We start from the raw sequence: 20,995 nt of genomic DNA on the forward strand, positions 1-20,995 counted from the left end.
CTCCAAAAGGTGCCCAGGAGATGACCTGCACAGTGGACGAGGAGTCAGGTGACTTCATCCTGTCATTTGAAAGTTGTCAAATTACAGAGAGCTCCCACTTTGTGTGGAAGAAATTCTACAAGGAAATCACTGACTTCTCCAAAGGCATTGTCATCAAAACAGAGGGCAATATGTAAGCTATGCACCAAACTTGTCAACAGATCAAATATATTTCAACAAAACAAAACGTTCAAGAATTATCAGTTGTGATTCAGAAGTGTGTAATATACTCACATTGATGTGCTCAGTATCTCCTGGACTCTATATTATCCAGTGGTGTACCTTTGTTTATTTCTATATTATCCAATGGTGTGTCTTTATTTATGTATTTATTTCTACATTATCCAATGGTGTGTCTTTATTTATTTATTTCTATATTATCCAATGGTGTGTCTTTATTTATTTATTTCTATATTATCCAATGGTATGTCTTTATTTATTTATTTCTATATTATCCAATGGTGTGTCTTTATTTATTTATTTCTATATTATCCAATGGTATGTCTTTATTTATTTATTTATTTCTATATTATCCAATGGTATGTCTTTATTTATTTATTTCTATATTATCCAATGGTATGTCTTTATTTATTTATTTCTACATTATCCAATGGTATGTCTTTATTTATTTATTTCTACATTATCCAATGGTATGTCTTTATTTATTTATTTCTACATTATCCAATGGTGTGCCTTTATTTATTTATTTCTATATTATCTAATGGTGCGTCTTTATTTATTTATTTCTAGCTCTAAGCTTATTTTCAAACACCCAGACCAGGGGGATATGGGTTGCTTCTCCGTTGCTGTGACTAACACTGATGGTGTTTCTGCCAGCCATGAAATCCATGCCGAAGGTAGGCCCTGGCTGGGGGTCGATCATAAACAGGAGCTTACTTATTTATAACCCTCATTCAGGATCATGGCATGAAATAGATTTAGTCCATACATGCATGCATACTGTACTAGTACATCTAAATCATCACAACAGCATGTCGTTATACGGCAGATGTTGGAGTCAGAAACAATAGTGGTGCCTTTCACTGTTTTTCATAAATATGATATGATGCCGTGATACAGGACATGCATGTCTGGTCTTGTGCAGTGCAGACAACTGTTACTGTCGAAATGTATGATGAAGTTCCATGTAAAAAGGAATCGCTGTGGATGATATTGGATCATTACAATGCTGAAATACACTCTCCCTTGTTTACCTCTATTACAGAGCTGGAGAAAATGCTGGCAAAGAGCTATGGTATTCGACACCCAGGTAGGTTTTGTTCTGAATGATTTAATATGGCTTTTCTATTTTCAAAGAGAAAAGGGATGTCCGCTTCTCTGGTATGTTCCCATTGTGATTTAATCAGACACACAAAAAAGATCAGATTTGGATCTTTGTCAGGTCATTTTCTATTTTCACTCTCATAAATTTTTGGTTCCCATCAAATAACCATTTGGAATACACAGCTCAGGGTAAAAGGTCAATTTTCTTAGTTTTGATTTGCTTGAATAATGGGTATATACTGTATGGGCATGTGTGTCGTTGTAGACTGGTAATGCGGGTTCATGTAAACCACATAGAGGAGACTGTTAATCCCAGAAAATAGTTTTTGTCAGCCCTCGCTCCATCAACGTTTTTAGCATGTGGTTCATCACAGCTTATTCTTATGCTTTGAGAAGGGAAATGTCTTCCTTTGAACAAATGCCATTTCTATCACAAAACCTACCTCTATTTGCATCACCTTCTTCCATTATTGTCTCTGCTTCCACAGTGATCCCTCTAAAGACTCAGCTGGCCTACAAGATTCTGGAGCGCGGCCGCATGCGCTTCTGGCTACAGGCTGAGCACATCTCCTCTGCTGTCACCTATAAGTTCTTAGCTAACAACAATGAACTCTCACCGACTAATGTAAGACTCTCCTCCTTATTCCTGTCAAATCTAAACCTACACACTGTCTTTGTCCAAAATGGTGCCCTATTCCCGACATAGTGCACTTTTGACCCCCATTCCTTATTTACTGCACATCTTTTTGGCATACAGTGCACAACTCCTGACTAGAGGTTCTAGGAGGCTGACCCTATGCGTCTCTGGTCAAAAGTAGTGCACTATACAGGAAATAGGGTGTAGTTTCAGCCAACACTGTAATTGAACTCACAATGGACTTGCACAGACAACTTTTTTTCTCTTTGTACTATTCATTCTACTCTATCATCACTATGTCATGGCATGAATAGACTTTTAAGCCAAGACTAGAGTGGATTACACAACATATCCACATTATTGGATTCACCCATTACGATTCCTCAACATTCACTTAATAAGAGTCCTCTCATGTAAACTTTCTTGGTGTCTTCTTCTGTGTTCTCAGCCAAATCATGCGAGTCATGACGTGGAGGCTGGCATCATTGAGTTTGTGCTGGATCATTTCACAGAGGATAGTGAGGGCACCTTTACTGTTCAGATCGAGGATGGCAAAGCCAGAGGACAGTCCTCTCTGGTGCTTATCGGAGCTGGTGAGAGCTTGTCTGCTGTGGGGGTTGTGCTCTAATCCAGGGTTGGGCTCCATGAGAGATCCAGGACTTATCCCCTGTATCACTTTGTTTGGGTTGTAGATTTCAAGGCAGCTCTCGCTGACGCTGAACACCAAAGGAGCGAGTACGTCAGAGTGAAAGACGGTAACAGTGTTTCAAAATATGCAGTTCTCTAGTGTTTGGGAAATCATTATGCAGTCCTCTAGTGTTTGGGAAATTCAGTATGCAGTCCTCTAGTGTTTGGGAAATTCATTATGCAGTCCTCTAGTGTTTGGGAAATCATTATGCAGTCCTCTAGTGTTTGGGAAATTCAGTATGCAGTCCTCTAGTGTTTGGGAAATTCAATATGCAGTCCTCTAGTGTTTGGGAAATTCATTATGCAGTCCTCTAGTGTTTGGGAAATTCATTATGCAGTTCTCTAGTGTTTGGGAAATTCATTATGCAGTCCTCTAGTGTTTGGGAAATCATTATGCAGTCCTCTAGTGTTTGGGAAATTCATTATGCAGTTCTCTAGTGTTTGGGAAATTCATTATGCAGTCCTCTAGTGTTTGGGAAATTCATTATGCAGTCCTCTAGTGTTTGGGAAATTCAATATGCAGTCCTCTAGTGTTTGGGAAATTTATTATGCAGTCCTCTAGTGTTTGGGAAATCATTATGCAGTCCTCTAGTGTTTGGGAAATTCAGTATGCAGTCCTCTAGTGTTTGGGAAATCATTATGCAGTCCTCTAGTGTTTGGGAAATCATTATGCAGTCCTCTAGTGTTTGGGAAATCATTATGCAGTCCTCTAGTGTTTGGGAAATTCAATATGCAGTCCTCTAGTGTTTGGGAAATTCAGTATGCAGTCCTCTAGTGTTTGGGAAATTCAGTATGCAGTCCTCTCGTGTTTGGGAAATTCAGTATGCAGTCCTCTAGTGTTTGGGAAATTCAGTATGCAGTCCTCTCGTGTTTGGGAAATCATTATGCAGTCCTCTAGTGTTTGGGAAATCATTATGCAGTCCTCTAGTGTTTGGGAAATCATTATGCAGTCCTCTAGTGTTTGGGAAATTCAGTATGCAGTCCTCTAGTGTTTGGGAAATTCAGTATGCAGTCCTCTAGTGTTTGGGAAATTCAGTATGCAGTCCTCTAGTGTTTGGGAAATTCAGTATGCAGTCCTCTAGTGTTTGGGAAATTCAGTATGCAGTCCTCTCGTGTTTGGGAAATCATTATGCAGTCCTCTAGTGTTTGGGAAATCATTATGCAGTCCTCTAGTGTTTGGGAAATCATTATGCAGTCCTCTAGTGTTTGGGAAATTCAGTATGCAGTCCTCTAGTGTTTGGGAAATTCATTATGCAGTCCTCTAGTGTTTGGGAAATTCAGTATGCAGTCCTCTAGTGTTTGGGAAATTCAGTATGCAGTCCTCTCGTGTTTGGGAAATCATTATGCAGTCCTCTAGTGTTTGGGAAGTCATTATGCAGTCCTCTAGTGTTTGGGAAATTCATTATGCAGTCCTCTAGTGTTTGGGAAATCATTATGCAGTCCTCTAGTGTTTGGGAAATTCAGTATGCAGTCCTCTAGTGTTTGGGAAATTCAGTATGCAGTCCTCTAGTGTTTGGGAAATTCAGTATGCAGTCCTCTAGTGTTTGGGAAATTAATTTGAGTAATATTTCAAGTAGGTATGAATTTCAAATACTAAGATGATGATTTGATATCATAATGTTTTTTTCCTTCAAAATGGTTGACATTATTTATGGCAGCCACACACTGTTATCACACCTGCAAATCCATAAGCCACCCATTGTTACAAGGATATTACAAAGACACAAGGGTGTTATTAGCAAAACAATTGATGAAATCTGACCTTCATATGCCCGCTCTTCCCCCTCCCTCCCTCTATCCCCCCCTCTCTCCCTCCCACCCTTTCTGTCTCTCTTGCCCTCTTTCCAGGCCCCCACTTCAGTGAGTTTTTGTCAGTCCATGTCGGGGATGACTGCTCTGTGGCACTCATCTGCAAGGTAATTAAACATTCACCGAAAGTACAATTAGATTAAGCCAAGAGATTAAATGGAAATGATGGCATGAGTTATCGCTACTGCCAATCTAAACGACAAACACAGTCAGCATGATTCACCTCAGTCGTTGTTCTCCTGCATTGACAGATGGTGTTGTTGTAATGCAGGCATGCGTCTTTGTTTGGGCTGGTTCACCTACCTGTGGGCTATGGGTTCTGTTGTTTCATAATGCAGGTGGATAATCTGAAGAAGGAAACTGCGCTGCACTGGTTTAAGGATGCCGTTGAGATTACCCCTGAAGGGCCAGTCAATCTGGCATCTGGAACCTGCAAGCTTCCTATTTCCCTGGTAATTGTATCACACAGACACACACCTTCTAATTAAGTGATAATGCCCGATAAGCCAGTGTTTGCAGGATATATTGGCACGGGTGTTGTCAAGCCCGAGACGAAGTCGAACTGTGCCAATATATCCTCCAAACACCGGCTTCAAGGACATGTTCACTTTTATACAAGAGGTTACCAACATATTCAAATAATGATTAAATTATTAATTAATTAATTAATTAAAAATTAATTAAAAAACGTTATTTAGATTAATTTATTAATACTATTTCATCCTTCCACAAGATATAGTCCCAACACAAATCTAGGGTTGCTACCCAAGCCGGCTATTGATTCGGTTGCCAGAGACGCGACCCAGTCGTTCAGTCTTTTTGTTCTGTATTTATGGACGCGACCCAGACGTTCGTTCTAAATTTTCCATTGCCATACTGCTTGCTAGCTAGCCAACTACAACTAACTTAGAGTCATGTCAAACATTTTAAAAAATATCAAAAGTAGCTGCATTTGTTTCAGCAGTTTTCTAGTGACATTTATTTGGATACATCCATAACAATGAGCTATTGAGGAGCGGTTTCGCCTGGCATAGAACATTTAATATCTCTTCAGGACACTGTTATTCAGAGAAGCTAGCCAACAACACAGCTAACACAATCACTTCAAATTGAAGCTGTAAAGACTGCAAACTAGCTGCACTTAGTTTTGTTTGACCTTTTTTCAAATTACATTTCTTTGTACAGAGTCTTTATAAAGAATTCAAACCCCTTGACTTTTCCACATTTTGGTACGTTACAGCTTTACCCCATAATGACAAAGCAAATACAGATTTTTAGACATTTTTGCAAATTTATAAAAAATGAAAAACAGCAATACCTTATTTACTTAAGTATTCAGACCCTTTGCTATGAGACTCGAAATTCAGCTCAGGTGCATCCTGTTTCAGTTGGTCATCCTTGAGATGTTTCTACACCTGTGGTAAATTCAATTGATTGGACATGATTTGGAAAGGCAGACACCTGTCTTTATAAGGCCCCACAGTTGACAGTGCATGTCAGAGCAAAAACCAAGCCATGAGATCGAAGGAATTGTCTGTAGAGCTCTGAGAGCTTCTGCAGCATTGAAGGTCCCATCATTGAAGGTCCCATCATTCTTAAATAGAATAAATTTGGAACCACCAAGATTCTCCCTAGAGCTGGCCACCCGGGCAAACTGAGCAATCAGGGGAGAAGGGCCTTGGTCAGGGAGGTGACCAAGAACCAAGGTCACTCTGACAGAGCTGTAGAGTTCCTCCGTGGAGATAGGAGAACCTTCCAGAAGGACATCCATCTCTGCAGCACAAAAATTGGGCCTTTTCAGTAAAAGGCACATGACAGCCCGCTTGGAGTTTGCCAAAGGGCACCTAAAGACTCTCTGGCCATTAGAAACAAGATTCTCTGGTCTGATGAAACCAAGAGAGATCCTAGATGAACTCCTGCACCAGAACGCTCAGGACATCAGACAGCTTCACCTTCCAACAGGACAACGACCCTAAACACAGCCAAGACAACGCAGGAACGACTTTAGTACAAGTCTCTGAATGTCCTTTAGTGGACCAGCCAGTGCCCAGACTTGAAGTTTGTAGCATCATACTCAAGAAGACTCGATGCTGTAATCGCTACCAAAGGTGCTTCAACAAAGTACTGAGTATTCCATCGATCCATGTTTAAAACATACAATATACTTGCACTGAAGCCGCTCAACAACTACATCACATTAGTCATCTAACAGACTCACATCCAGAGCGACACACAAAAGCAACCAGGGCCATCCTCCCCTCAGCAGCCACCCTGGTTGCGTCTGTGTGTCGCTCTGGGTGGGAGTTGGTTAGATGATTAATGTGATGTAGCTGTTGAGCGGCTTCACTGCAAGTATACTGTATGTTTTAAACATTTAAAAAATGTATATATATATACATATATATATATATATATATATATATATATATATATATATATATATATATATATATATATATATATATATATATATATATATATATATTTGCATTTTAACGTCATAGATTTAGCCGGTGGTAATTTATGGAATAGACACCTGCTGGAATGCGCTTTTAACCAATCAGCATTCAGGATTAGACTCACCTGTTGTATAAAGATTGAACAAAAGACTGGTAACTGCCAAAATAAAGGAAACATCAACATAAAGTGTATTAATAGGGTGTTGGGCTCTCACGGGCCACCAGAGCCGCCAGAACAGCTTCAATGCGCCTTGGAATATATTCTACAAGTGTCTGGAACTCTATTCGAGGGATGTGACACCATTCTGTACAGCCACTGCAGACATCGGATTGACCATGCAGAGCTTTTAAGCATGATGGGATGTTTTAATTGCTTAACTACCTCAGGAACCACACCTGTGTGGAAGCACCTGCTTTCAACATACTTTGCATCCCTCATTTACTCATGTGCTTCCATTATTTTACCTGTACATATAATAGCAGGTGTTACTGTATGTGGACAATAGGCAGAAGCACAATTACATTGCTTGGAAACCCAGTAGTTTGGATAATAGTCTACGGTAAAAGGACCTTGCAGTCTGGTAAACCGGGTTAGGCACATTCATCCTATGACTTCATTGCTGGAAATCTCAAGGCAGTCATTGAGAACAGAATTGTTGTTGAGTACATTTCTGAGTAGTCCTGTGACTTTCCATATCATCTCGATCAGGACAAGCCAAAGTTAGTCATACTAATACTAATACTAATACTCTGTATTACCCTTGTTTGTGTTTTTGGAGGGTTCAATCTGCCTACACAGTCATGCTGTCAGTTCACAGGATGTTGGTTTTATCCGCTACTTTATACCACAGGATGTTGGTTGTTGGTGGCACTTTAGTTGGGGAGGACATGCTCATGGTATTGGCTGGGGCGGTATGAGTGGAATGGTATCAAGTAAATCAAACACATGGTTTGATGCCATTCCATTCGCGCCGTTCCAGCCATTATTATGAGCCATTTTGCACTCAGCAGCCTCCACTGTTTCACACAAAAAGACAAGAGACAAACAGCCAGCAAAACATGTGTGATGTAATGTGATGTAATGTAATGTAAGGGAAGTAAGAGGAGCAGTCGAGGTGAATTTTGACTTGAGGTCCTAGGGGCACCAGTCATTTATAGGAAACAAGATGAATAACCCTGAGGGGAAGAAGATAAGCAGCTCGATCCTCAGTAAAGCTCCACTGTCATAGAAAGCAGTCACTTCCAATTATGTCATTATAAATATTCACACCCTGCAATCGTACTCTGTCCTCACAAAGCTATGAGATGGACGAGGTTACTCTGATCCTGTGCTTGATATACAGCCTGTTTGACATTGGCCACATGTAAATGCCAGAAGTGGTGAGAAAAGTTATATGAAATTGAGACCATAGCTAGGTTTACATCCAATTGGCAATAGATTTTCATGCGAATATTCCCCCAAAAATATTCAAAAATGTTTTTCACCAGTGGTGTGTTTCCACCAAACTGACTCGTTGCAGATAAAAGTCAGCTTAAATTGTGACGTACCAAATACAAATGTAAAGTTCAATGTGTTTCCATCGTATTTACAACTCTAGCGATAGTTTTGCAAATGTGTCTACTCTGGTCTTGGCATGTGCACACTAGCCAACAGCTTGTAGATACAGTGCAGGTAGGCTGTGCGGGTAGGCTAGTCAACATCTTGAGATTATTATGGATAATAGCGAGAATATTTTTATCTATCAAATGGCAGTCAAGCATCAATACCATCTCATCAGAATAAGACCCTTGGTATTTATTGGAAAGGAGCATCACGCTCATCACTGTGCACTTTCATCACCCTGTGAAGTTCATCATTACTTATTTCATCTGTAGCCTAATAAACTGCATGGTTTCCCCCAGTTGTAGTGGGAGAAGTAGACTACATACCATATCATCGCGGAATGGTACTTCGATATGATGGTTATTATATCAATATTTGTGCATAAAGGCCTTCCACTGCCATTTCGAACGTGATACATTTTACCAGCAGAAAAAGAAAGCACCAATGTTGAACTAACAAATGATCTGTCAGCATTTATAAAATTGTACTGAAACTTCCTGTTTCCATCACAGCTGTTTTAAAAAAATATGGTATGACTTTAGTCATGTAAAAATTGTGGATGGAAATGTGGTTAGAGACAGTGTATGAACCGGAATTGACTAAAGCAAAACAATTCCAATCTCAATGTAAGGATTTTAATGAAGCTTACGTGGTCAATGCTACTGTTACAGAGGGTAGGCCTTTCTACTACATTCCAATTTGAGGCCTTTCTACTGCATTCCAATTTGAGGCCTTTCTACTACATTCCAATTTGAGGCCTTTCTACTGCATTCCAATTTGAGGCCTTTCTACTGCATTCCAATTTGAGGCCTTTCTACTGCATTCCAATTTGAGGCCTATCTACTGCATTCCAATTTGAGGCCTTCTACTGCATTCTAATTTGAGACATATCTACTGAGACATATCTACTAATTTGAGACATATCTATTCTAATTTGATTTTTTTTATCCGACCTAGTTCTCCAAGGCTTCCACTGGCATTTACAAAGCTACCATCAGTGACGACAGAGGAAAGGATCAGTCCCAAATTGAAATATCTGGCCATGGTAAATACTATTATCAAAATGATACCATGTTGTATGTGAAATATATTGTCTTACTGTGAACATACTTTGAATGTAATTTTGTTCTATCATCATCTCTCTTACAGCTTTTGATGAAATTATCAACAAGCTTTCTAAATTTGCTGGTAGGTACAAATATCTTCATGTTTAGGTGCTTGATTGCCACTTCCCTTTTTAGTATACTTAGTATATCTTAGCATGCTTTTACATACTTTAGCATACTTTAAAAACGTATTTCAATTTATTCTACTCATTATTCAACCAGGGCAATAAATCAGTTGGACTTGATTGTTAGATTACAGATAATGTGTTCCTCAAACAGTTCTGTGGTTTTTCTCAGTGCAGCTAAATCAGTGCAGCAAAACTAATGAGGCGGATTACACAGCCAGTGGGCATATCAAGGGTCTTGTTACTCTACCCTCATGAACTGGGCTGAAGTAACAAATCTGTACCTGTCGTCCTAGCCTGAAATCTTATCCCCATTACAGCATTTGTTGTGCTGATTTCCAATTCCCTGCACTCGCCAACCAATTAGTAAACCACAGCAAGTCACCAAGTTGTGTCTATCTCAGAAGTTATATTATTAATTTAAGAGTCATATAGAACATATATGTCAGCATATGTACACTAAAGGACGCTTGGACTTTCCTTTTCGCTCACCAGGATCCTCTGCAACTGAGTTGGCAATTCACTGCACAGCAACAGGCATTCAGCTCCAATGCCACATGAAATACTACACAGAGGAGATGAAAATCCATTGGCTGCACATGTAAGCATATGCTAAGTATTTAAATATGGGGGGTGGGGGTCTTTTCTTTTCTTAAATTATGCAAAATTATGGAAATGTTCATGTAAATAGAATCCACACAAGGTTTTATCCCAAGGCGTAACATGAGCCAGGCATGTAAACATGATTTGAGATTTTGTCAAAAATTGTGACTCTTTAGTAAAAATGTAAAACAACAGTGACACCAGAGCCTTTCTTCACACACAAACAATACAAAAACAAATAAAAACTCTCACTAATGCTCGGTCCTAAGGAAATATTTAGTAGGCCTACCTAGCAGAATAGCTCCAGGATAATTTAAAAAACACTTGTGGGAAGTCATCGGTTACAGCAGCTTGTGTAAGGCAAACCAGTTTCAGCTAAACCATGCGTGGGTCTTCTCATCCCTGTATGAACGTTTTGAAGTAGCTGCTTTGGGTTTTTCTTTCTTCTGGCGTGCATGGCATAGACAAGGGGAGCAAGTTTCACAGCACGGCAACAATTTCACACGCAATGACTGAACAAAGCTCACCATTTCCTATGATTCCTCACAAATTTGAGCTTGTTTCAGGTCCTCCCTGCCTGCCAAGAGGGCCATGGCACATAAATAACATAATGATGATGCTCAAATGGTCCAGAAAGGCAACTGCAGCTGGTCATTATTTGATAAACTACTAGAAAATGATACTTATTATGAGAGAAATTAGGATATTCTACCATTTTCATTAGAATCAATCACAATTTCATGTTATGTTTGTATGATCCTAATTAGGTCCTCATTGAGCTACCTGTGAATTAGTTCATACAATTTTTCATTGACTGCTCTTTAGGGGCCTACTCAATCCAACACAATGGATACCTTCAATAGCAGTGTTTTTTCAATCCCAAACAATAATTATTATGCTCAATCTGTTCCTCCCCTTTACCATTCCAGGGAAAGGAAACTCTCTCACTCTGAGAAGGTGCATATTGGAGGTACCCCAGCCATGGCCACTATGGAGATCATTGAACCCACAGACAAGGATAAGGGTCTTTACCACATCCAGATAATAGATACGGATAAGACCTATACTCGCACCATCGACCTCTCTGGACACGGTAAGCCAGATCATATAGACAGTATATATGGCATCGTACTTGTACTTCAACAACCTACTTCTCCTTCCGTCTTGCAAATAGCATAACACATGAACGCAGTGATATTAGCACATTCAGCATGTATGAACCTTTAGAACAATACCAGGATAATAATGGTAACCTGTAAATGATGCACCTGATCAATGGAGTTCACCATTTTAGATATTCACATTCATTCGTATGCATTGGATTCCCAGCCCAGTCTTCATTAGTGTGTGTACCTAACATCTAAATGTTGAAAAAAACAGAGGTTGTATATCATTACCATTTTTTCTGGCAGTATATCAATGAGGTGGAGTCTTCAGCTGGACCACAGTAATGAGAACACTGCGCATTTTTATCAAAATGACCAACTACTAAAAACTGTTGTAGTTTTTATCATACCACCTCCAACTATTGGCCACTCTACTGTAGTCCTGCCACGGTAACCCAGGCAGTGTCCAGTTTCACACTGATTTCTACATTTATAATACAAAGAAAAGGGCATCTCTGCAGCTGGGTACACAGAAGCAAGCAGCATATTTAGGCTAATCCGGTGGATGAAATAACAGGAACAACAATATCAAAGGTGCAATCCTGGCTCAGACTTCAGTTAGTCAACAGACTGTTTGATGACAAACATAATCAAGGGCTGGTCCCTGACAGGTCATGCGATGTGTGGGCTGGAAACAGTAATGAGTGAGCGAGGATGAGCTATTTCAGGCAAAACACAACAACATTACAATAATGAGGTACGATATGTTTCAGTGTGTGCAAATGAGGTAATATTAGGGAGGTAAGGCAATAAATAGGCCATAGTGGCCAATAATTACAATTTAGCATTAACACTGGAGTGATAGATGTGCAGAAGATAAATGTGCAAGTAGAGATACTGGGGTACAAAGGAGCAAAAAATAAATAACAATATGAGGATGAGGTAGTTTGGTGGGCTATTTACAGATGGGCTATGTACAGGTGCAATGATCTGTAAGCTGCTCTGACAGCTGATGCTTAAAGTTAGTGAGGGAGATATGAGTCTCCAGCTTCAGTGATTTTTGCAATTCGTTCCAGTCATTGGCAGCAGAGAACTGTAAGGAAAGGCGGCCAAAGGAGGAATTGCCTTTGGGGGTGACCAGTGAAACATACAGTGCCTTGCGAAAGTATTCAGCCCCCTTGAACTTTGCGACCTTTTGCCACATTTCAGGCTTCAAACATAAAGATATAAAACTGTATTGTTTTGTGAAGAATCAACAACAAGTGGGACACAATCATGAAGTGGAACGACATTTATTGGATATTTCAAACTTTTTAACAAATCAAAAACTGAAAAATTGGGCATGCAAAATTATTCAGCCCCCTTAAGTTAATACTTTGTAGCGCCACCTTTTGCTGCGATTACAGCTGTAAGTCGCTTGGGGTATGTCTCTATCAGTTTTGCACATCGAGAGACTGAAAATCTTTCCCATTCCTCCTTGCAAAACAGCTCGAGCTCAGTGAGGTTGGATGGAGAGCATTTGTGAACAGCAGTTTTCAGTTCTTTCCACAGATTCTCGATTGGATTCAGGTCTGGACTTTGACTTGGCCATTCTAACACCTGGATATGTTTATTTTTGAACCATTCCATTGTAGATTTTGCTTTATGTTTTGGATCATTGTCTTGTTGGAAGACAAATCTCCGTCCCAGTCTCAGGTCTTTTGCAGACTCCATCAGGTTTTCTTCCAGAATGGTCCTGTATTTGGCTCCATCCATCTTCCCATCAATGTTAACCATATTCCCTGTCCCTGCTGAAGAAAAGCAGGCCCAAACCATGATGCTGCCACCACCATGTTTGACAGTGGGGATGGTGTGTTCATGGTGATGAGCTGTGTTGCTTTTACGCCAAACATAACGTTTTGCATTGTTGCCAAAAAGTTCAATTTTGGTTTCATCTGACCAGAGCACCTTCTTCCACATGTTTGGTGTGTCTCCCAGGTGGCTTGTAGCAAACTTTAAACGACACTTTTTATGGATATCTTTAAGAAATGGCTTTCTTCTTGCCACTCTTCCATAAAGGCCAGATTTGTGCAATATACGACTGATTGTTGTCCTATGGACAGAGTCTCCCACCTCAGCTGTAGATCTCTGCAGTTCATCCAGAGTGATCATGGGCCTCTTGGCTGCATCTCTGATCAGTCTTCTCCTTGTATGAGCTGAAAGTTTAGAGGGACGGCCAGGTCTTGGTAGATTTGCAGTGGTCTGATACTCCTTCCATTTCAATATTATCGCTTGCACAGTGCTCCTTGGGATGTTTAAAGCTTGGGAAATCTTTTTGTATCCAAATCCGGCTTTAAACTTCTTCACAACAGTATCTCGAACCTGCCTGGTGTGTTCCTTGTTCTTCATGATGCTCTCTGCACTTTTAACGGACCTCTGAGACTATCACAGTGCAGGTGCATTTATACGGAGACTTGATTACACACAGGTGGATTGTATTTATCATCATTAGTCATTTAGGTCAACATTGGATCATTCAGAGATCCTCACTGAACTTCTGGAGAGAGTTTGCTGCACTGAAAGTAAAGGGGCTGAATAATTTTGCACGCCCAATTTTTCAGTTTTTGATTTGTTAAAAAAGTTTGAAATATCCAATAAATGTCGTTCCACTTCATGATTGTGTCCCACTTGTTGTTGATTCTTCACAAAAAAATACAGTTTTATATCTTTATGTTTGAAGCATGAAATGTGGAAAAAGGTTGCAAAGTTCAAGGGGGCCGAATACTTTTGCAAGGCACTGTACCTGCTGGAGTGCACGCTACGGGTGGGTGCTGCTATGGTGACCAGTGAGCTGAGATAAGGCGGGGCTTTACCTAGCAAAGACTTATAGATGACCTGGAGCCAGTGGGTTTGGCAACGAATATGAAGCGAGGACCAGCCAATGAGAGCATACAGGTCACAGTGGTGGGTAGTATATGGGGCTTTGGTGACAAAACGGATGGCACTGTGATAGACTGCATCCAATTTGTTGAGTAGAGTGTTGGAGGCTATTTTGTAAGTGACATTGCCGAAGTCATGGATCGGTAGGATAATCAGTTTTAGGAGGGGATGTTTGGCAGCATGAGTGAAGGATGCTTTGTTGCGAAATAGGAAGCCGATTCTAATGTGAGTCTGGAAGGAGAGTTTACAGTCTAACCAGACACCTAGGTATTTGTAGTTGCCCACATATTCTAAGTCAAAACTGTCCAGAGTAGTGATGCTGGACGGGCCAGCAGGTGCAGGCAGCGATCGGTTGAAGAGCATGCACTTAGTTTTACTTGCATTTAATAGCAGTTGTAGGCCACGGAAGGAGAGTTGTATGGCATTGAAGCTTGTCTGGAGGTTAGTTAACACAGTGTCCAAAGAAGGTCCAGAAGTATACAGAATAGTGTCGTCTGCATAGAGGTGGATCAGAGAATCACCAGCAGCAAGAGCAACATCACTGATGTATACAGAGAAAAGAGTCGGTCCGAGAATTGTACCCTGTGGCACCCCCATAGAGACTGCCAGAGGTCCGCACAACAGGCTCTCCGATTTGACACACTGAACTCTATCTGAGAAGTAGTTGGTGAAACAAGCGAGGCAGTCATTTGAGAAATCAAGGCTGTTGAGTCTGCCGATAAGAATGCGATGATTGACCGAGTCGAAAGCCTTGGCAAGGTCGATGAATACGGCTGCACAGTATTGCACAGCTAATGGCTGTGTCCAGGCACTCCACGTTGCATCGTGCATATTAACTATAATAAATAATAAATAATGTAATTAGAGCGGTTTAATTATTACATGCATGAAAAGCCAATATTTTCTTTCTTTTTCACAGCCTACGATAAAGCCTTTGCGGAATTCACAACTCTCAAGTAAGATAATCACGTCATAATTCTGTTCAGTGTATTCATTTCCGCGTTGTTTCATGCACATGTATGCAGGTCAATAATACTATATACATTTAATCTTCATTACAGATAAAACACAGCTTGAATTCCTATATAGTGTTAATGTATTGTGGTAATGCAGAGCATGTATATGGAGTTACAGTCTTGGGGTGAAATATACAAAGCCTCACTGTGCTAATGAACTCACTGCCATTTTCCCCTTGTTTTCCAGAGAGGAAGCATATGCTGAAGCCAGTGAGTATATTCTCTTGTCATGATGGTAGATTGTGGCTCTGTGGGAATTTTCTGATTCGGACAATATTGTTATTATATAATATCTTCATTTTTAGACCGTGGCAAAGTGCTGGGCGGTCTCCCTGATGTTGTTACCATCATGGAGAAGAAGGTAATTTACCTTTTATTTTGCAATTGAATACAATGATGCGAATATATTTAACACTAGAACAGGTAACCAGACATGGTTTAACACATTGCGAAGGTCAGTGTCAACTATCATAACCAGATGGATGCAGCTGATGTCCACTGTAACCTACTGTTACATTATACACAGCACCAGTGGTGGGAAAAGTACCCAATTGTCATACTTGAGTCAATATAAGCAAAATACTACTTGAGAAAAGTAAAAAAGTTTTGGTTTTAAATGTAATTACTCAAATATACTTAAGTATCATAAGTAAACGTTTAAATAATTTCTAATTCTTTATATTAAGCAAACCAGATGGCACCATTTTCTTTTTTTTTCCATTTAATTTTATTTATTATTTACGGATAGCCAGGGGCATGTGTTTAGTGAGTCCTCCAGATCAGAGGCAGTAGGGATGACCAGGGAAGTTCTCTTGATAAGTGCGTGAATTGGACCATTTTCCTCTCCTGCTAAGCATTCAAAATGTAGAGTACTTTTGGGTGTCAGGGCAAATGTATGGAGTAAAAAGTATATAATTTTCCTTAAGAATGTACTAAAGTAAAAGTTGTCGAAAATCGAAATAGTAAAGTACAGATACAACTGCTTAAGAGGTACTATAAAGTATTTTTACTTAAGTACTTTACAGCACTGCACAGCACTGGAAAATCACTCTTAGGTGGAAGATTATGGTGTTATATTGCATTTCACAGCACCTCATGTCAGACTTCATACAGCATATGATATATTGCGGGAAAAACATAAACTGGGGTCCTTATGAAACACATGCGTGATGTATATGATAGGAATATTGTGTAGACATGTCATATGGTTTGCATAATGGCAGAATAGAGCTACTTGTAAAGGTCACTGTAACTGCACCTCTCTCCAAAGTGACTACACACACTTGTTTGTAGTGTGATTGGTTATTTTACCTTGGGGCTGCAAGAGGGGAGAGACTAGGGATTTAACAAGACACGATAAGCATAGTAAACTCTGATTAAATCAAACAACAGCACTCCAACATTCTATCTTCTTCTGTTATATCTGTGTTGGTAACCAACGGTGTTTCAATTCCTTTGCCCTGCTCGGTAGACACTGAGTTTGACCTGCACAGTGTGCGGTGACCCCAAACCTCAAGTCACCTGGTTAAAAAATGGTGCAGAGGTGTATACCGATGACCAGTACTTGGTGTCCCTCGAATCTGGGAAGTTCGCCAGTCTCACCATCAAGCGTGTATCCCTGGAAGACTGTGGCAGGTATACTATGACGGTGCAGAACAAATATGGAGGAGAGTCCGTGGATATCGTTGTGAGCGCCTACAAGCATGGAGACACGATTCCACAGGCCAAACCAACGCTAACACCCAAGTCCATCATCCCACCTAAACATCCTATTGAGATCCCAGGTCCCAAGGTTGTCACCCCTGCCCCTTCCCCAGCTCCTTCCCATGTCTCTTCTCCAGCCGGTGCCAAGTCCCCCACCTCTCCTAAGGGAATGAAGTCTCCCACCCCAGCTCGTAGCATGAAGTCCCCTACCCCAACAAGGAGAAAGTAAACAACCGAAGCACTTCAATTCCAAAGAGAGACAAGACAATGAAAAGTGATTGATCTTTTTGCATGAGTCATGAAATATAACTTTATTTAAAGCTAGAATCCTTTATTGAAACAATAACATAGCAACACCCCGCCTATTTTGGTAAAAAGCTATAGGATGGCCCTGGTTATACAGTGTTAAAACAAGCTTTTGTGTTTTGATAGGGTATGACAGTTAAACTAATATCATGAGGCATTTATAATTTATTTTCATCGAGAATCAGGTATATATCATTAATTTACAAGTCCAAAAATGTATGTTGCAACTAAGGATTCCAACGTTAAGACAAGATGTCTCTCATTTCTCACTGGGGGGGTTGTCATCAAGGTTTACTAAGCTGAATGTCCCTTCTAATGAACTTGTCTCTGTCTCACTTTGGGTGCTTTGGTAAAAATTGACCAGCGTTGATGGTTAGTTTATTACATCTCTGTTTTAAAAGCTGCACTTTCAATTAGCTGGTGCAATGTTGAGGTATTGGCTGTCCCTACGGATGGATAACCCCAAAGAGCTGGACCTCCACTTAGCCCACAGCGGCAGGCGCGGCGATTCTAGTCACTGTCCCCAATAAATCACGTTACCCTTCTCGCCGCCGTATGTCTCCCCTTGCTTTTGTGCTAATAAAAAGGAGCAAAAATCACTTCTCACTGTGTGGTCCCTGAGCTGTTTACTGTTGGGTTCCAGCGTACACTCACCCAAGGTGTCTGAATGCAGTCGTAATGTAAAATATGTAAGCGATTAGAGTGGCTATAGGCCTATCTGAATCACATCAGCACTTTTCCCTACCTCTTTGCCCACTCTCATTTTCAACTCCACAAATCAATTCATGTATATGGAGCACCTATGGCTGTTTGCCCACTGACAACTTGCCATCAGATTCCCCACTATTCAATGGGAGTTGTTAATCAAGTATCTCCACAAGGATATTGTTAATAAATCACAATCACATGTCTAGTTTTGGCGGGAAAGGAACTCACTTTATTCATGTTGTGTACTCCTAACCTAATTGAGTATGTTCAATTCAAAAAGCTAAATATGAGTGCAAGCCAATTAATTATTTGCATCATACACTTTCTGGGTTGTGTCCTTTTTCCGAGTTCATAGTTGATAAACTGTTCCAGCTTGACATACTTCAAAGCCCTATTCTGTCAAAAAGTCCATTTTCAACGGCACAGTTTTTTCTCATTTCAGTGAGAAACTGGCTCCAGTAATCATTACACTGGAGTTGGGATTTGATTGGAATAATTAAAATGGAGGAAATTGGTCTTATTTAGCTTTTGAAATCATTCTACATGTGACTGGAATTAAATCACACATATTTAATCACTGAACATTATTTCATAGTTTTATATAGCAACTTATATCAATCAGCTCAGTACCTATTGTAGTTCCCCTCTATCACTCAAAAGTCGTACCCTGAGAAATGCTCATAATATTGATTATTGCTACTCGCAAACGGGTTAAATGGACAAGCTGAAGAATTGTATTTTCTAAAACCCATCAATAACCTAAATGTGCATTTCAAGTCAAATATAGTATAATATTGTAGCCATTCCTTGAAATACAGTTTTGAATAGCGATTTCATTACACATGACCACATGGTGACACTGGTGCTTCATACAGTCACAGCCCACGTACAACCACTAAACCCGATAGGAGCCACCAGTCAAGACACTGAATCATGTGGCTTACTTTTATACATCGATTTGCTGTGGGTGGATGAATTACAAAACTACATTGTGGACAAATTACCACCCCAAACACACACAAAAGCAAGGGATTTATGTAATTGCTGCTCCCAAAGGGGCTATTCAACAAACGTGAAGATAAGCACATTAAATCATAAATGTTTAAATCATACATTTTACATTTGGAATGGTTATTTTTTTCAACAGACACAATCATCAAACAAGTGATTGCTGACCAAAAATATCGGAATATGGGAATTATCTATAAGAATTGTGGGTAGAACTTTCTTCTTAATGGTTCCGCTTAAATTGGTATTTACCAAGTGTTTACTAAGAAAGTATGTGTTAACATTGGGTTGTTTCTGGGTCATTTTACAACACAATTGGTAACTACCTGCAACAAAACAGTGCTGGGTCAATCCCAAAGAAATATATAATCGATGTTATTCATGTATAATTACAATTTTATTATGTATTTTCTTAATTTGATTTAAATCAAGTGAATACCTTGTCCTTCCTGTACCATACAGTGTGGTGCCACTAAATTGTTTTAACGACTGGTCATTATCAATGATTTCAAAATGGCCGTATGTGTTCTTTGACTTAATATCCCAAACAAAGAGAGCATATCTACTGTAGTAATTTATATTGAGTCTGTGATACAGTTCGGTTTAGAACAGAAGTATCTCTTGGTTCTCGGCACATGAGAGTAAAGAAAATAGGATTTGAGATTACTTTGAAGTAGAAACTGCCATTGTTATCATTGGAGGCATTTTTCACTTTCAGATAAAGTGAGTGTGGGTGATATCCCTTTGATGATATGCTAACTTTCTCTATACAGAACAAAGGAATGCTGCCAACAGTCTTTCATAAATACAACAGCAAAATGACAAACTATTTTGAAATGATAAGTCTTAATATTGTGAACTTGACCAGATTTTTTTTGATCTGACTATATTTAAAGTCATAGCAAATTCTATGCCTTGCTTTGCTTTGCTGTATACGTCAATGTATTGTATTTAAACATGAAATGGATTTATTGTATTATATTGTTCACCTGCCCACTGGGGAGTTGGCTGTACTGTATGTAGTCATCACAGGGAATGACTATGTGGTCAGTAAATGAAATACATCTGGTTTGGAATATGGCCAGGACACGAGGGTTAATACCTTTTTCCTTCTACGATAAGTGTCCCAGAACCTTTTTTAATATCCATAGTGATGGATAGATCCAGACAATGGAGGATTTAGGCCCTCGACTTGGCACATGCCAGGAAAGACATCAGTGTTATTTGATAGAAGTAACTGGCTTACAGAACTGATACTCTATAAAGAAGATAAATCATATCAGTGTTAATTTTGTAATGCTCCACACGTCTAAAACATAGCCCCTTGGGCACAGACGTCAATTCAACGTCTAATCCACGTTAGTTAAACGTCATATCATTGAAATTATTTGGAAACAACGTTGATTCAACCAATGGAAGGTTACTTTCTCACACCATGCAATTTTACATAAACATATTTTGTGTTATAGGACAAGTACATAATTTCACAGATATTTATAATATAGACAGAAATGGTCAACTTTTTATTCATAAAGCTATTTGTATGTTTCAGTTCCTGCTCAGAAAGTGTTCACCGGGGTTTCCCTGCACACCTTTAAAACAAATCTTTGGTTTAAAAACTCACTGATACACATGATAAACATCCTATAATTAGATTCAGGACATAAACACTTCATACAACATACTTGGAAAGTGGATCTTCAACCTGCAGGCAAAATGTCCAATTTACTAGTCACTTATTCACCGACCAGACCAGCAGGATCGCGACAACACAGAGTGGCATTCCAAGATGAATATGGAGCCCAAGATGATTCATACCAATTGACCACATCTGACCACATTGAGAGGCATACCAATTGACCACTTTTTACAAACT

General features: G+C 39.7%; 1 protein-coding gene across 1 annotated transcript in view; it reads left to right on the forward strand.

Annotated features, from left to right (window-relative positions):
* Positions 1 to 18,002, forward strand: part of LOC135523451 (myomesin-2-like) — a 38,758-nt gene extending 20,756 nt beyond the window's left edge. The window contains exons 22-37 of the mRNA XM_064950126.1: positions 10 to 172; positions 790 to 896; positions 1,265 to 1,309; positions 1,812 to 1,948; positions 2,409 to 2,553; positions 2,653 to 2,715; positions 4,496 to 4,563; positions 4,795 to 4,908; positions 9,476 to 9,563; positions 9,668 to 9,706; positions 10,245 to 10,350; positions 11,282 to 11,445; positions 15,297 to 15,333; positions 15,581 to 15,603; positions 15,699 to 15,754; positions 16,865 to 18,002. Of these exons, the coding sequence (XP_064806198.1) occupies positions 10 to 172; positions 790 to 896; positions 1,265 to 1,309; positions 1,812 to 1,948; positions 2,409 to 2,553; positions 2,653 to 2,715; positions 4,496 to 4,563; positions 4,795 to 4,908; positions 9,476 to 9,563; positions 9,668 to 9,706; positions 10,245 to 10,350; positions 11,282 to 11,445; positions 15,297 to 15,333; positions 15,581 to 15,603; positions 15,699 to 15,754; positions 16,865 to 17,326 (1,817 nt within the window). The 3' untranslated portion in view covers positions 17,327 to 18,002. The remainder of the gene's footprint in view (positions 1 to 9; positions 173 to 789; positions 897 to 1,264; positions 1,310 to 1,811; positions 1,949 to 2,408; positions 2,554 to 2,652; positions 2,716 to 4,495; positions 4,564 to 4,794; positions 4,909 to 9,475; positions 9,564 to 9,667; positions 9,707 to 10,244; positions 10,351 to 11,281; positions 11,446 to 15,296; positions 15,334 to 15,580; positions 15,604 to 15,698; positions 15,755 to 16,864) is intronic.
* The last annotated feature ends 2,993 nt before the right edge of the window (positions 18,003 to 20,995 follow it).

Source organism: Oncorhynchus masou, chromosome 31 (assembly GCF_036934945.1).
Source record: "Oncorhynchus masou masou isolate Uvic2021 chromosome 31, UVic_Omas_1.1, whole genome shotgun sequence".
Classification (NCBI taxonomy): Eukaryota; Metazoa; Chordata; class Actinopteri; order Salmoniformes; family Salmonidae; genus Oncorhynchus; species Oncorhynchus masou.